Raw genomic sequence first — 14,785 nt, 5'->3', positions numbered from 1 at the left:
TTGGTGCAGCTCTGGCTGGGATGGGGAAGGCAGAGGAGGAACCCAAACATGGGGAATTCAGGCAAAACCAGGAAAAACCAGGAAAAAAACCCAAGTTTGCTTTGGGGACTTTGTGTTACCCACAGGGATGAGCCTGAGGGCTCTTCCTTCCACTGGCAGTGGCACCAAAAAGTGCTTTGGACATCCAGTGCCTTGGAATTGTCCCCTTGTCCCCCGTCCTCCGGTCTGGCTGCCAGGGAAGATGCACCAATGGTTTTCCCTAATGTCCCCTGGCTCTGTGAAGTCCCTCAGGTGCAGAGGCTGAGCAGGGTAAACGACACAGAGGGGCTGAACAAACCCAGAACTCACCTCCAGAAACAACAAAGCAAGGAAAATGCTAAACGGAAAACAAACAAACAAACAAAAAATCACAAAAAAAATAAGAGTGAAACATTGGGCTCGAATTAAACACATCTCCTGTTTTCAGCCAAACATTGCAAACAGTCACAGAATGAATGCACCACCCTCACTTTTCATCCTAAATAAATCCTTCAGGCTAGAGTTCACCAGGTGGAAAAGGAACTGTGGTCAGTCAGACAAATCTGCTCAGGTCTGGTGGAGCAGAGAAATGAAATAAAAATCCACAAAACAAATCCTGCAGGACAGAGCTCACCAGGTGAAAAACCAACTGTGGTCAGACAAATCTGCTCAGGTCCCTTTGGTGGAGCAGAGAAATGCTGGGAGCTGGATGAAGCAGGAGCTCCAAACCAGCCTCGCTTTTCATCCAGAGAAATAAAAATCCACAAAACAAATCCTGCAGGACAGAGCTCACCAGGTGAAAAACCAACCGTGGTCAGACAAATCTGTTCAGGTGAATGCCTTTGGTGAGGGAGGAAATGTCTGGGAGCTCCAAAGCAGTGCAGGATGTCGTGAGGCCGATGATAAACGATCCCTCCCAGCACTGCAATGATGAGCCTGTTATTAAAGGAGATCCCCATCAATCACAAACCAATTCCCAGCTCCCACAGCATCCAATTCCAGGCAGGAAGGTGAAGGTGCCTCTGCATGACACTGGATAATAACCAGTTCCTTATGCTTAGGGAATGATGTTCAGTAATCAGCACAATAAATGGAGCTCAGAGCTGAGGAGGGGGGGCAAGGGGACAATTCCAAAGCACTGAATGTGCAAATTTGATGGAGCTTGGTTAGGAGGGGAGGCTGGGGTGGGTGATAAAAGGATTTCCTTGGATCTGGCTGCAACTGTAATCCATTACCTCATGGAATTACAAAAAACCACAAACCTCGCAGGTCACAGAGTGCAAAAAATTCCTCTTCAGGCACAGCTCACCCTGTGAAAAATTTTCACCACTGGAAAAGGCCAGAGGTGGAGGATCCAACAGCATGGGAAGGGCTGAAGGGAGCTTTAGTGGGAGCTGCAGTCAGTGCTAGGAGCAGGACCAGCAAGGGCAGGGAAGAAGCCAGCACCTCAGCCCTGAGACAGCACAACCAACGTGACTTTTCACCAGGCTCAGCCCAGGGACAGCTTTGTCACCTCTGTGGGAACACTGGGAACATGAATATCGTGATCGAGAAAATCCAAGTCACGGTGTTCTGTGCCACCACCTGTTTGGACTGACGCAGGCAGGGAAAATATCAATGTTTTCAGAACATCCATCCATGCCATCGATGGCTGCTGTTGTAGAAATCCATTTTCACATGTTGGGAAAATAATATTAAACTAAAAAAATATCCCTTAGGGGAAAGTACAAATAGAAATTGATTGGGTAGAACCACCTTTGCAGGAGCACAATCCCAGTTTTCCCAGGCCTTGCTCACTGAATCCTACAGATATTGGATTCTCAGTTCTTTGTACCCAAGTTTTGGGTTATGCTGATATTTTCATTTACCAAAAATCCCATTTTTAAGAATACCTAGCACTTTTGGCATGTCCACCTCTGGATCTGATCTGCCAGGACTGGCCATGCTTCACCCTCAGAGCACAGTGGGGAATAAGAGCAGGAGAAATGAAGTGGGGGAGTGGATTTGGGCACCAAAAGGTCCCCAAATCAGCCCTAGTGTACTGGAGAGGGGCATCCAAGGGTTGGTGGCTGCAAACCACCCTCTGTCCATGATTTAGGGGCTGAAAAACACCCCCTGTCCAAGATTTAGAGCTGGAGCTCCCCAAGGATGGACATTCCATCCCTGTATGGGTTCTTCACTTGAGAGCTGGATTTGATCCTTGTGGGTCTCTCCCAACTCAGAATATTCTGGAATTTATGTATAAAACAAATTGCTTTGAGATGGATTCATTAAATCTCACAGGTTATGAGCCACCAATCCATCCAGGCCTCTCTTCCCATCTCCCAGAATCTGACTCCTCCCTTGCTTGTTCCTCCAGGGCTTCACGTCATCCCTTTGGGCATCAACCTCTGGACCTAAATGCTGTTTTTTTCCCCCAAAGCAAAGCTTTGTGAGGTGCTGTGGCAGGCTCAGCGTGGCCCTGCCGCAGGGGCAAGGAGATGTCACAGGGTGTCACAGGTCAGGAGATGTGGAAACCACCCTTTCCACTGTGCTCATGTGAATTTTCACACACGTGGGACAGGGCAGACTCGGTTGGAGGCAAAATTGGCAAAAATACACAAATTTGTCCTCACTTCGAATTGTTGTCACAAAAGTCTCCCTGTGCTTTTGGAAACCTGGTGAAAAATGATGGGAAAAGGTGATTTTAAGCAATTTCAACCTTAGGCCCATGGAAGTAAGTTGTTTTTTTCCTGCTGATTTCTAAGAAATCTTCCCATGCAAAATGCTTTGATTCAAACAGAAGCAAATAAGCACCATCATCATCTTGCATTTTCAAATACCAGAACCAAGAAATTCATCAAAGAGCAGGAGCAATTATCCTCATTTGACTTCTTTTCAAGGCTGGCCAGAAAATAATTGTAAGGAAAAAATGGTATTTAAAACTATCAAACAGCCAGAGCATAAATAGGAGCTGATTACAGCAGTAATGACAAAATAAAATGGTAAGAAGAATAAAATAGGCAAATTAATAATATTCTTTTCCTTCACATAGAACAAATGGGCTCCACTTGGCCTTTTGTCTTTGCTAAAGTGGATTAAACTCCCAGTAAAAAGAGATTTCCACCAAAGGAATCCGGCTGCAGTTCAGGTTTTTTTCCAATAAATTGAGCAGGAAATTTCTTTTTTTTTTTTTTTTTAATACTCGAGCTTCTCCAACCCTTGGAGGTCTCCCTGTAAAAGGGGTCTGGAAAACATCAGCAGCTCCCAGTAAAATGCAGAACCAAACGTTTTGGTGTTGATGCTGAAATTCCAGAAGAGTTCAAGGAACCTTTTCAGCAAATCCCTGCGAGGATCCAGAACAGAACCATGGGATGGACCTTAAATCCCATTCCAACCTCTGCAGGGACACCCTCCACCATCCCAGGCTGCTCCAAGTCCATCCAACACTTGGATATTTACAGGGATGTCTCAAACACAGGAACCTGGACAAATATTTCCATCTACACCTCATTTTTGCACCTCTAGGATCCAGGAAATGTTGAGCCCAAGGCAAAGCTTTCTAAGGGTTTTGGTATCACAGAGCTTGTGCTTGTCCTCATCCAGGCATCTGAGAATCCCAAATGGATGTTCCTTCCTCCAAACCAGATCATTTTATTACATCCACCTCTTTCAAACAGCAAGGAAAGGGAATTTAAGTGCATTTTTCATCTATTTAAGCGGATGCCTTTGCACTTGAATTTTCAAGATTACTAAAAAATAGTTCTTTCTGCACACACACAGAAATAACTCATTAAAATCAATAAAATCATCTCCTCATTAAAAATCCAAAGTGGGACATTAACACTTCACCTGGTGAAATCTACCCTGGGACAGCAGATAAAAAAATCCTCCTAAAACACATTTATTCAAAGATGAGGCCTTACACAGAGCACCAAACTGAAATAAATCCTTCATTAGACTCCTAATTAAGTGCTCAGCACTGAAGTATTTGGCCAGAGGTGGTGCAGGAGGGCTCCCAGAGGGCACCACGGGATGCCCCAGCTGGACAGACAGACAGACACTGCGAAGGGGGAACGTTCTCCCAAGGAACCCGAGGTGCTTACGCTGCTATGGAGATGTTGGCCGCCGACATGGGGCTCACTTCGGCCACCTCCTTGGCCTTCTGCAGGGCCAGCTTCTGGTTGGTGGCTTCCTCCATCTCCTCCTCGTCCTGGGGCACAAAAACGGGAGAAAAAAATCAGGGAATAAATAATGGAATAACAACAAGCAGAGCTGCCCCGGGGTGTGGTGGCTGCCACTGGTGAATTGAAAGGACACAGGAATTTTAATTTCGGGCAGGTTTTCTTGCAAGGGAGCCCCAGGTGTTGGAATCCAGCACGTCCCTCTGGCTGCCCTGGCTGGCTCCAGACCCTGGCAGAGAGCTCAGAGACGTTGGCAAGAAGTCAAAAACACCTGTGGCTTCCATTTTAGCCTGTGGAAAAAGCTGCCAACTTTGTGTGAGGAATTACAAGCCACAAGGGTTTGAGTAGTGTGGTAGCTGAATTAACACAGGGTGAAAAAGTAGAATTTTGGTGTTTTTAGAATGGGGTTCAGGGGTACAAGATGGAGAGATTTGGGCGTGTCCTGACCCTTTTCTCCTTCTCCTTGCCCTCCATGTCTTGGTGTGATGGTGACACTTTTCTATTTGTTTAAGGTAGAGACACACTGTCCCACATAAATGATAGATATTGGGACATTATTGTAAACAGACTGTATGTAACTTTTGATCTAAAATATAAACAGCACCCTGAGGGCAGACAGAATGCCATGGCCTCATTGCTAGATGGAGCTCGGCAGGTCAGAGAAAGAATGTTCTAGAAAAGGAAAAATAAACAACCTTGAGAACTTGATCCCATGCATTTTCCATTTCTTCTTTGGCTGGACGGGCTGGAAACAAGACTTTTACACTCTTGGGGTCATCGCAACACCCAGACCCTGAGACCAGGTTTGGTTGAGGTGAGAATGGCAAGGTTTGGTCAAGAGGGTTTTTTACCCTCAGAAACTTTCTTGATTCTGCTGGGTCTCCTCTCAGCACTCTGCACTGGGGAAGGAGACTCTGGGGGAGCAGGAATGGGACAGTTCCAGGTGGAATTCCCCATTTATCCCAGAGCTGTGTGTGTAACAACCCTCTAAGGCCAATGTCCTGCTGAAACGCCCGGACAGGCTCCTAAATCCTCCCTGACCTCCTGCCAAGGGGACTTTTCTGACACAATAATAAAAAACATGGATTTGGGACTGGCCCTCCTCCCATTAGTTGTTCACACCCACCTCAGATCCCTGAGGACTCAGAAAACAAAAAAAGAACCATATTTAATGAAGTTTGTGGAGCAAAGCAGGGTTCTGCATCACGAGGATTTTTAACCTCTGAAGACTGTACCCAGGATTTCTCTCTTCCTACCCAACATGAAAAGCAGCCCTAAAACTCAAAATTAAGGATCCTGATTTTTAAAAATAATTGATTTCAAAAATTCAAAATTTAACGATCTTAAACATTGAGGTGAGAGCAAAACCCAAGGAAACATCCTGGTTCCCCTTCAGCGGTCACCAAGGGCAACTTTGCTGGAATTTTCTAACCAAAATAAAGTCAAATCATGGCAGGGTAAACACAGAGCTCTGCTAGCAACACCAGCATCTCACAAATCCAGGGAAAACCACACTGAGAGCAGTCACAGGCTCTTCTGTCAAACTTTATGGAATGGTAGGGGTGTGCCTCTGCTCTCCCAGGGTGGTGCTGGAAGGAGTCATGATTAAAATAATGAGAGCAGACAGATCTCCAGCTTTGGAATAGGAAATTATAGAGATTTATCCACCCTGAATTCCATCTGCATAAACAGCTCCTCGCTCTGCCTTTGGTGCTATTTGCTTCAACTGAACTCATTTGGAAATTGCTTTCCTTTTCTCCTTCAGAAGGGAAAAAAAAAAGGATGGAAAAATTGATTTTAAAAATTGTTACCATATAAATTTCTTCATTTTTTTCTTTTTCTTTTTTTTTTCCCTTTGCAAATATTTGTATGTCTATAACCAAGGCTAAATAAAAGACCAGCTGAGCAATTATACAAAGTCAATATTTCTCAGCTGCCAAATTCCAGTAAATTTATCAAAGCCTCGGGAGCTTGTTGCAAATCAAGGGTGTTTGGTTTAATCCTGGCCCGCAGCTCAGCCCCAGGCACCTGTCCTTTCACCCTGCTGGGGTGGGAAAACAGCAAATACCCACGGACTGGGATAAATTCAGTGTATTTGGGAAAGAAAAAGCCATGGAGATAGGCAGAGAAAGGAATGAATTCCACATTTCCCACCCTGGGTTCTGCCATCCCCAGCACAGCAGAGCTCCCTGCATGGACTGGGACAGACAGATGTTGTCACCCTGCTGGAATGTCTCTGGGCTCAGCTGTCCCAGCTGTGTGTCCCCAAGTCCCTGTGCCCCCCAGCTTTGCCCTCTGGCCTCTGTGGGGTCGCTGCTCAGCAAGAACAAAACATCCCAGAGTGGTTCCCACACAAATCCCACAGCAGCTCCTGGGAGGAAAATTAACTGTGCCCATCCCAATGCAGCAGAAATGTTATCCTCAGGACACAGGTTTTAAAAGGAATAAAACCCCTATTAAAAAAAAATCTTTTGGGTTTTCCTTTCATCCTCCAGGTAAATTCAAATTATTTCTTCCTTTGAGGGATCTCCAGCAGCCTTAAAAAGCAAATGCTGCTGATTGTTCTTTCTCTGCCCCTAAAGCACCAGGTGCAGGTATTAAAACCTCTTTTAAATTTGTGGCTTCTGCTCCATTCTCCCGGGTGCCTCTGTAATTCTGCTGGATTTACATCCTGAAGGAGCAGCAAACACAGCTGTTCCTCACTCACAGCGAGCTCAGCCCTCAGCAGATGTTTGCTTTGTAATATCTCTGTAGCTCCTTCCATGCAGATATTGCAGATGACTCCAAAAATTCGTTAATTTTTTACCTGATACTTAAAATTCCAGCTCACACTGAAGCTCTGAACAGCTCAAACTGTCACTTTCATTTCAGAGATAAAGCTCTTGCCCATAAGGACATCCCTGGTTTATGTCCCTTTCTGTTTTCTGGAGCTCTAAATCTTAATTTAAATCAATTTCTCACGGGGTAAAACCCATTTTTGGTGCTACCCATCACTGTGTGCATCATTAACACTGAATTTTCTTCAATACATTAATCCAGTTAAAGCCTTTTCCATAGGGAGCAAAAGGAGGGGGATTTATGGATGTTCAGCTCTTGGTTTGGCCACTCCCTTCAGTCCAGAATTTCTGGGCATTCCTCAAGAATTTTATACAAATTGATATCAAATTCCCACATCCCTTGTACATGCTTTTATCCTGCTTTTTCAGGGATCACTGGCAGTGGACAGAGATGAGAAAACACTTCCTGCTTGAAGATATTTAGGAAAATAAAGGCTCAGCTGCAGTGGGTTTACACTCCAGTTTAATGAGGATGAAGCAGGAGCTGCTTGATGTCAGCAGAGACATTCTGGATGATCAGCAGAGAGACTTGAAAAGCAAATTTTGGGGGAAGTTGTAGATTCCTCTCTGAGGAAGTGAACAGGAAGAAAAACCCGTCCATATCTTGAAAAAAAAAAAAAAACCTAAAGGTGAGAGAACCCAAAGGGATTCAGGACAGTTCTCAGGAATGACTAAAAATTGGGTTGGCAGAGTTTGAGTCAGGCCAGAAGACGAAGAGCAGGAGAGGGAGCTGGGAGCTGATTTTTTTATAGATTGAAAGCAAAGGTGGTGGTTCTTTGGTTTTTTCCCCCAAAAGTGAGTCATTCCTAAGCACTGGTGAGTTCTGTAACAGCCACAGGATGATCAAGCTGCAGTTAAATTTAGTCCCAGCTCAAAGAGCTTCTCTTACAGGTCACAAAGCACAGAAATGGTCAAAATGCCACATAAAGAAATCCAAATTAGCACCCAGAAATGGGGAAAGTTGAGATGTTCCAGTCCTGATGCAGGAAAGTTTTGTGTCTTCCCTAAACAGAGGCAATTTCAATTGCTCCTGGTTCTCCCACATTAAATTCAGCACTGATCTCAATTAATTCCACAGAATAAATGTCAGGAAAGTCTCCTGGGACCAACTGACTCCTGAGGAACTTCCTTGTATCTCTGGGCCATTTTTGGGGCTTGCATGAGCATATTTACTCAGCAGGAAATCCTCATTCTCCAGGTATGTGTCTAATTGAATTTTAGCTTTTTCCTCTTCTTTAGAAAGCCCCAGTGACTTTGGGGGGTGGATTGGAGGGGGGTGGATCATAAATAAAATTAAACTAAAAAAAAAATCCCCAAGAGAGTTTTTGGAGAAGCTTTATGATTTGGCAATGCTGTTGAATCCATCAATATTTAATTAGACTTTATAAACATCCCCAAAGTCAGGTTTCTAACCATCCCTGTCAGCTGCTGAAATATTCACAAGAAAGCACTTAAAGGATTAAGAAAGAAGGAGGATGAGCTTCATTATCCAAGAATTGTGCTGGGGCTCATCTCCTCTCTTAGCACATGCAAGGGATGCCCATAACTCTGGGAGGATCTTTGCCTCCAGGCTGGAGATTTCTGTGAGCACAGAAACAGCTGTGCTGCTGAAAGGGGAAAAAAACCCTCCCATTACAAAAAAATATTTTAAAAATGAAAAGCTCCAAAACAACAGAGAGCCATTAAATACAGCCATGAGCAGCATTTTAAGGGAGGAGGGATGCAGAACACAGAATTGGAACAAAATTAAAATAATAAAAATTTACAGAATTTAATTTAGAATAATAATAAAATTATTTATAATAAAAATATATTTATAATAATGAGGAATTATTTATAATAAAAATTATTTATAATAATAAAAAAATATTTTTCACCTAGGAGCCACCAGGCTATTTGGAGGGTATGTTGGGAAACAGCTCGAGAAAAGCTGGGAGCTGGAGCCAGTCCTGCAGGGAAAGGGGAGAGGGCAAAGAGCAGCTCAGCTCCAGCAGGGACGTGGTTTTGGACTGGGAACCTTTGGCTGGTTTGATCTTCAGCAGCTGGAGGAGGGTGGGAAACTCGGGGAAATCTCTGTGTCCCTGACGTGTGGAGCTGCAGAGGGGATCCAAAAGCCATAAATGTTGGAAAAGATCGAGTCCAGCAGTGCCAGACCCACCCCAGAGCTCAGCACTAACCCTGAGCACCACATCTCCGTGGCTTTTGAACAATTCCGTGGGATGCTTTGGGGTGGAAGGACCTCAAAGTCCACCCAGGACACCTTCCACCACCCCAGGCTGCTCCAGCTCCATCCAGCCTGGCCTTGCAGGGATCCAGGGCCATGAATGCTGCACCTTTCCCTAAAATGAAAAACCATCTTTGCCTGCTGCTGCCTCAGCACGCGGGCAGAGAACTCTGCCACTGGCAGGAGGAAAGAAATGAAAGTTCTAAAACACAGCCACCCCAGCAGGTCACTGTGACTGCTGCTGATGGCAGCAGCAGAGGAATGGGTGAGAAAAGCTAAAAACATGCAAAAACCCAGTTAGTTCTCCTCATAAATCCACCAGAGTGTACCAAGAAATCAAAACTGTGCAATAACCCAAATACCAATGGCAACAATCACGATCCTCTCTGCCCAACCCTGGGGCTGAGCTGTTCTCCCTGGGAATGCTCCAATGTAAACATTTTCCAACAGAAATCTGTGTTCAGCTCTCTGCATCCAGGAAAGTCACATCAGTGTCACTCCCATCTCCTGCCAGGACCTGGCTTTCTGCCTCTGATCTCTCTTACACCTGGGGAGAGGCAGGAACATCCCAACATCTCCCCTGAGTGCTCACAACAGCCTCTGCAAATTGTTTTGCCTGGAGCTGATTGGAAAATTTTAATTCTTGAATCCATCACCAGCCTCAGCAAGGTAAGGGACACAAAGTGTGAGACCAAATGAAATACAAAATATTCCCTGCAACCTGAAATAAAGAAACCTGCAGGGGAATAAACCTCTCTGCAGTGCAAGCTGCTCATCAGAGGGGCAGAAGCAGCACCACAACACCTGAATTTGCTCCTGTCTGAGCTTCCAATCAGCCAAAAACCTGTTAATTGCTTCTCCTCTGCTCTTGGAAACAGAAAATGTGAGATGAGCAATGCCCACTTTGGGATAAAGCAAATACAAAATATTCCCTGCAACCTGAAATAAAGAAACCTGCAGGGGAATGAAACTCTCTGCAGTGCAAGCTGGTCAGCAGAGGTGCAGCAGGAGATGCCTCAGGTTTCAGCTTTTCTATTTTTCACATTCTGTGCTGCTTTGGTGTGTAAGTCTAGGATTCATCTGAGTGGATGGTGAGCTCTGCATAGAGCAGGGAGACAAAACAATTCCTGCTCCAGCTGGGCACCAAGGACAAATGATCCAAATCTCAGCCCCAGGAGCACAAACAGCGTGGGCTGAAGAGAGAAAAACAAGCAGGATGGGACTGCCTGGGCTAAAGCTGCAATGGGACAATGAACTCCAATGAGCAAATGAACCAGAATTTATAAAAATGAGAGATCTTGTGCCAAGCCCGCTTTGGTTCCATCTTGGAGCCATCAGGGCAGAGCCACAGCGGCGGCTCCGGCACTGCCAGGGTGTGGCCTTTGAAGGCCCTTCAATAAATCTCATTTTTATTCCCCTTAACACCACCTAGCCTCTGCTCCAGCTGCTTAAGGCACCCCAGGGCTCCAGGAGACACCTCAGGGTGCTTTGGAAGGCACAGGAAGGTCCCACCTACCTTGGTCAGCTCCTGGGCGTTGGCCAGGTTGTCCACAGCGATGGCCAAGAAGACGTTCAGGAGAGTATCTTTGGGAGCAGCTAAGGAAAAACGCTTCACATGGCACAGGCAGCAAGCATTCCCCTCCTGCTGCCCCTCTTTCCCCCTCGGTGTTTCATGGATTGATCCCTGGAAGCTTTGCCACCATTCCCAGCTCACCCACCCTGCCCGGACCTGGCCCTGCAGCCCAGCAGGGCTGGGCACACATTTGTGTCCCCAGCAGCTGTCCAGAGAGGGGACAGGACCAGAGGGGTGTCACCCCATCGGAGGGGCAGGCTGGGACCTCCTGCTGCTCCCAGAGGCACCCCAGCCCCTGCTTTTCCACCCTGCAACCCAGAAATGCAGATTTCAGCCTCGTTTTCCCCTCTTGTTTAAAAGGATGACCAGCAGAGCTGCAGGAAATGGGTCATTTCAAGCCAACATTTACATTTTTATATACACGGAGCTGTATAAAGTCATGGAGAGTCTGGCAAAATGAATGTCAGGTATTGCTGCTGGGAGGAAAGGATCCTGGCTTATCTCACTGGAGTCAGGGTGGCCATGGGGCCACCCCAGACATGCTGAGCCCACGCCAAGCTCAGCTCCCCCAGAGCAGCACACCCAGCCCCAATAATGAGCTCTGCTGATAAAACAGCATTGCAGCATTTCTGAGAGAGAGAGGGAATGATTTATGTTTGGAATGAGATTTGAGCTACTCCAGTCTAGGCCTCAGATTTGGGCCTTGTGAGGCCTTCCAGACTCTGATGCAGTTGGAAATTCAGAGTTTGTGGCGCAGTTAGAAATTGTATTAAGGTGTGATGGGAAGCACTGGGCTGTCTGGGTGTGAAGTAGTACAGGTTTATAGTGTGAGGTTTAGGCCACCTTAAGACAAAGACAATGTTTGCTTGCCAATGAGAGTGCCTTTGTAAACTGTAAACTATATAGAAGTGTATATAAACTGCCATCTTCTCTGGAATAAACAGAGAACGTTGCATTAATCATATTGGATGTGTGTTCTGTCCTGTCCAGCTTTCCCAATTTATGAGGTCCCTGGTCGTAAAGCAGCCCCTAAGGCCAGCCCAGAGCCCAGCTAAGCCAGGGCAGTGCCCACGGCAGCCCAGGCCTCTCAGCAGAGCTCTGCATCCCACCCGAGACATAACACCGGCCTGGAATTATTTATTCTCATTGTACTTCCATTTTTCCACTTAATGATTTCAGCTTTGGCTGAGGTTATTGTTGTTATTTCAGCCTTGTGGCTGCAAAGCAGCCCCAGAGCAGCCATAAATCAGCTACCTTTGCACAGGGAAGGAGGGCAAGCAGAGCAAAACCACAGCAACATCTCTCCCAGGCAGAAAATGCATTTGGCTCTTGCACATCACCTGGGGACAGGAGAGTCACTCATTGCAGAGCTGTGTTTGCTCCTCCAGATGGGAATCCAGGTATTTGCAGGAGGCTCCAGGGGAGCTGGAGAGGGACTGGGGACAGGGCATGGAGGGACAGACAGAGGGAATGGCTCCCACTGCCAGAGGGCAGGGATGGATGGGAGATTGGGAATTAGGAATTGTTCCCTGGGAGGGTGGGCAGGCCCTGGCACAGGTGCCCAGAGCAGCTGTGGCTGCCCCTGGATCCCTGGCAGTGCCCAAGGCCAGGCTGGACAGGGCTGGGAGCAGCCTGGACAGTGGAAGGTGTCCCTGCCATGGCACGGGTGATCTCTGAGGTCCCCTCCAACCCAAACCTGCCAGGTCCATGTTCCCTGCCTTGAGCTGTGGGGTGGAAGGGCAAGGGCAGGACTGGGGTGAGGATGGTGAGAGGGGAAGGCAGAAACCCCTGCTGGCAGGGCAGGACAAGTGAGGGATGAGCTCCAAGCATGCTGCCAGCCTGCAGTGGGATTTTGGGAACCCAGAGTTCTTCCTGTGGCTCTCTGGAGGAGAACCTGGGAGCTGCTGAGAGCAGAGGAGCCAGGAGGGCTGCAGGGCTGATCTCCCTGTCCCAGAGAACCATCCCAGTGTCCCTGCAGCTCCAGCCTGCCTCGGGTCCCACATCAGGAAACTTCCCAAGGCAGGCAGGGACCAAAGCTGGCCCAAACCAGCAGCTTAAAGCCCCTCTGCTTCCCTCCTCCAGGGTTTTACCAAACAATTCAGCCCAGACTTCAGAACCAGGCATTCCCATCTCCAATTCCCACTGAGGGAGAGTCAGACATTTACTGTTAGATATTTACTGTTATTAGATATTTATCCAGTATTAGGTGTTTATTTACTATTGGATATTTATCTGTTATTAGATGTTTATATTGATAGTTGTTTGTTGTTGTTAGATATTTATCTGGTTTTAAATAAGTATTATTAGTAAATATTTAGAATAGAGACCCAACAAGGTCTTGTTGATCATATAAAGGGGGAAATAATGCCTCAGGTTTAGCTTTTCTATTTTTCACATTCTGTGCTGCTTTAGTCTGTGGGTCTGAGCTTCATCTGAGGGGATGGTGAGCTCTGCACAGAGCAGGAGACAAAACAATTCCTGCTCCAGCTGGGCACCAAGGACAAATGATCCAAATCTCAGCCCAGGAGCACAAACACCGTGGGCTGGAGAGAGAAAAACAAGCAGGATGGGACTGCCTGGGCTAAAGCTGGAATGGGACAATGAACTCCAAGGTGCCAATGGAGCAGAACTGATCCCAGGGAGAGCCCCCGGGAGCGCTCGTGCATTTTGGGACCATTTTGGTTCATTTGGGTGCAGCCCTGGCCGGGCTCTGGTGCTGCCCAAGGTGGATCCATGGAGGAGATCCTTTAATAAATCCCTGCTTTATTCTTTAGCTCTGTGCAGCCTCTGTTCCAGGGCAGCCCTCACAAGGCATCACCCAGAGCCTGGTGCCCATCAGATCTGGCCCCAGCAGGAGTTGGATTCATCCTTTGGGATGTTTCTCCATCCTCCCTGACTGCCAAGCCCTGCAGGACATGGACACAGAGCCCTGGGGTTTCTCCAGCCAGGAACCAGCACTTTTCCTGTTTTTTTACCCTTGGGAGATGATTCCTCAGGCCAGAGGGAGGTTTGGAATGTGATGCCCATCACCTGCTCCTTCCTCCATCCCAGCAGGACAGCAAGGAGTGCCTGAGAACACCTCGATCCCAGTGAAGCCAGTGGATACAGAACAGGAAAAAACGGTGCTGGAATCATCCCCCTCCCACAAAGAGCCAGATTTGTCCTTTACAAAGACATTAATTCCCCCATTTTCTCTGAGGGTGGGAGGCTGAGGGCACCCCTGGGCTGTGCTGAGTGTTTGGGGTGTTTCCAACAGGCTGGAAACACTTCCAAGCCTCCTCTCAGGGAATAAATGTCTCAGCAGTACAACTGCCTCCCTACCCGCTGGAAATGGCTCGTGTAACACAGGCAACCCCTGGAAACAGAATTCATTTCTTTTTATCAGATCAGCCTGGCCTGATCCATTTCCAAGCAGACACAGTCTCCCAGACTTGGGTGTTTCTGCCCCAAAAAAGGTCCCTCAGACCTCTCTGCAGGGCTGGGGGATCCCCAAATTTCTCCCAAACTGCAGGCTCTGGCTCAGGCTGTGTAACCTGGATGAGGCAGTGCCTGGAGCCATCTCCTGCCTGGCACTTGAGGGCCAGGGAAGGGCAGCATCCTCCAGGCAGTTCCTGCTTTTCTTTTCAGGCTCCTATGAAGTTTTTCTTCGAGTTTTTTTTTCCTTTTTTTTTAATTGTCTCAACAGATGCCTCAATTTATCAATTATGTGGATAGCAGTGAACGCAGGCATGGTGTAATTTCCTGGAATATGGGCCAAATCCTGTTGTTACTTTAATCATAAAACTTTCATTAATCCATTTCTGGTTCCACACAGACGCTCTGGAAATGGAAATGTAACACGAGACACTCCCCACTTAGAAAAACAAACTTTTCCTTGCCATGATCCATTGAAAAAGCAAATCCTTCCCTCCCTCTCTGTGCTCACAGAACCTCACCTGCTGTAAACTCATCCCAACCTGCAGAACTCAGG

General features: G+C 46.9%; 1 protein-coding gene across 16 annotated transcripts in view; it reads right to left on the bottom strand.

Moving 5' to 3' along the window:
• CACNA1B (calcium voltage-gated channel subunit alpha1 B) overlaps positions 1 to 14,785 on the bottom strand; it is a 313,183-nt gene that overhangs the window by 89,130 nt on the left and 209,268 nt on the right. For all 16 annotated transcript variants that reach the window (XM_072936724.1, XM_072936713.1, XM_072936715.1 and 13 more), the window contains 2 exons: positions 10,759 to 10,826; positions 4,104 to 4,210 (listed from right to left, as the gene is read on the bottom strand). In XM_072936724.1, coding sequence (XP_072792825.1) covers positions 4,104 to 4,210; positions 10,759 to 10,826 — 175 coding nt within the window. The remainder of the gene's footprint in view (positions 1 to 4,103; positions 4,211 to 10,758; positions 10,827 to 14,785) is intronic.

This window comes from Taeniopygia guttata, chromosome 17 (genome assembly GCF_048771995.1).
Source record: "Taeniopygia guttata chromosome 17, bTaeGut7.mat, whole genome shotgun sequence".
NCBI lineage: Eukaryota > Metazoa > Chordata > Aves > Passeriformes > Estrildidae > Taeniopygia > Taeniopygia guttata.
Note: the sequence above shows the minus strand (reverse complement) of the source record. Positions and strands in the feature narration are given on the sequence as shown.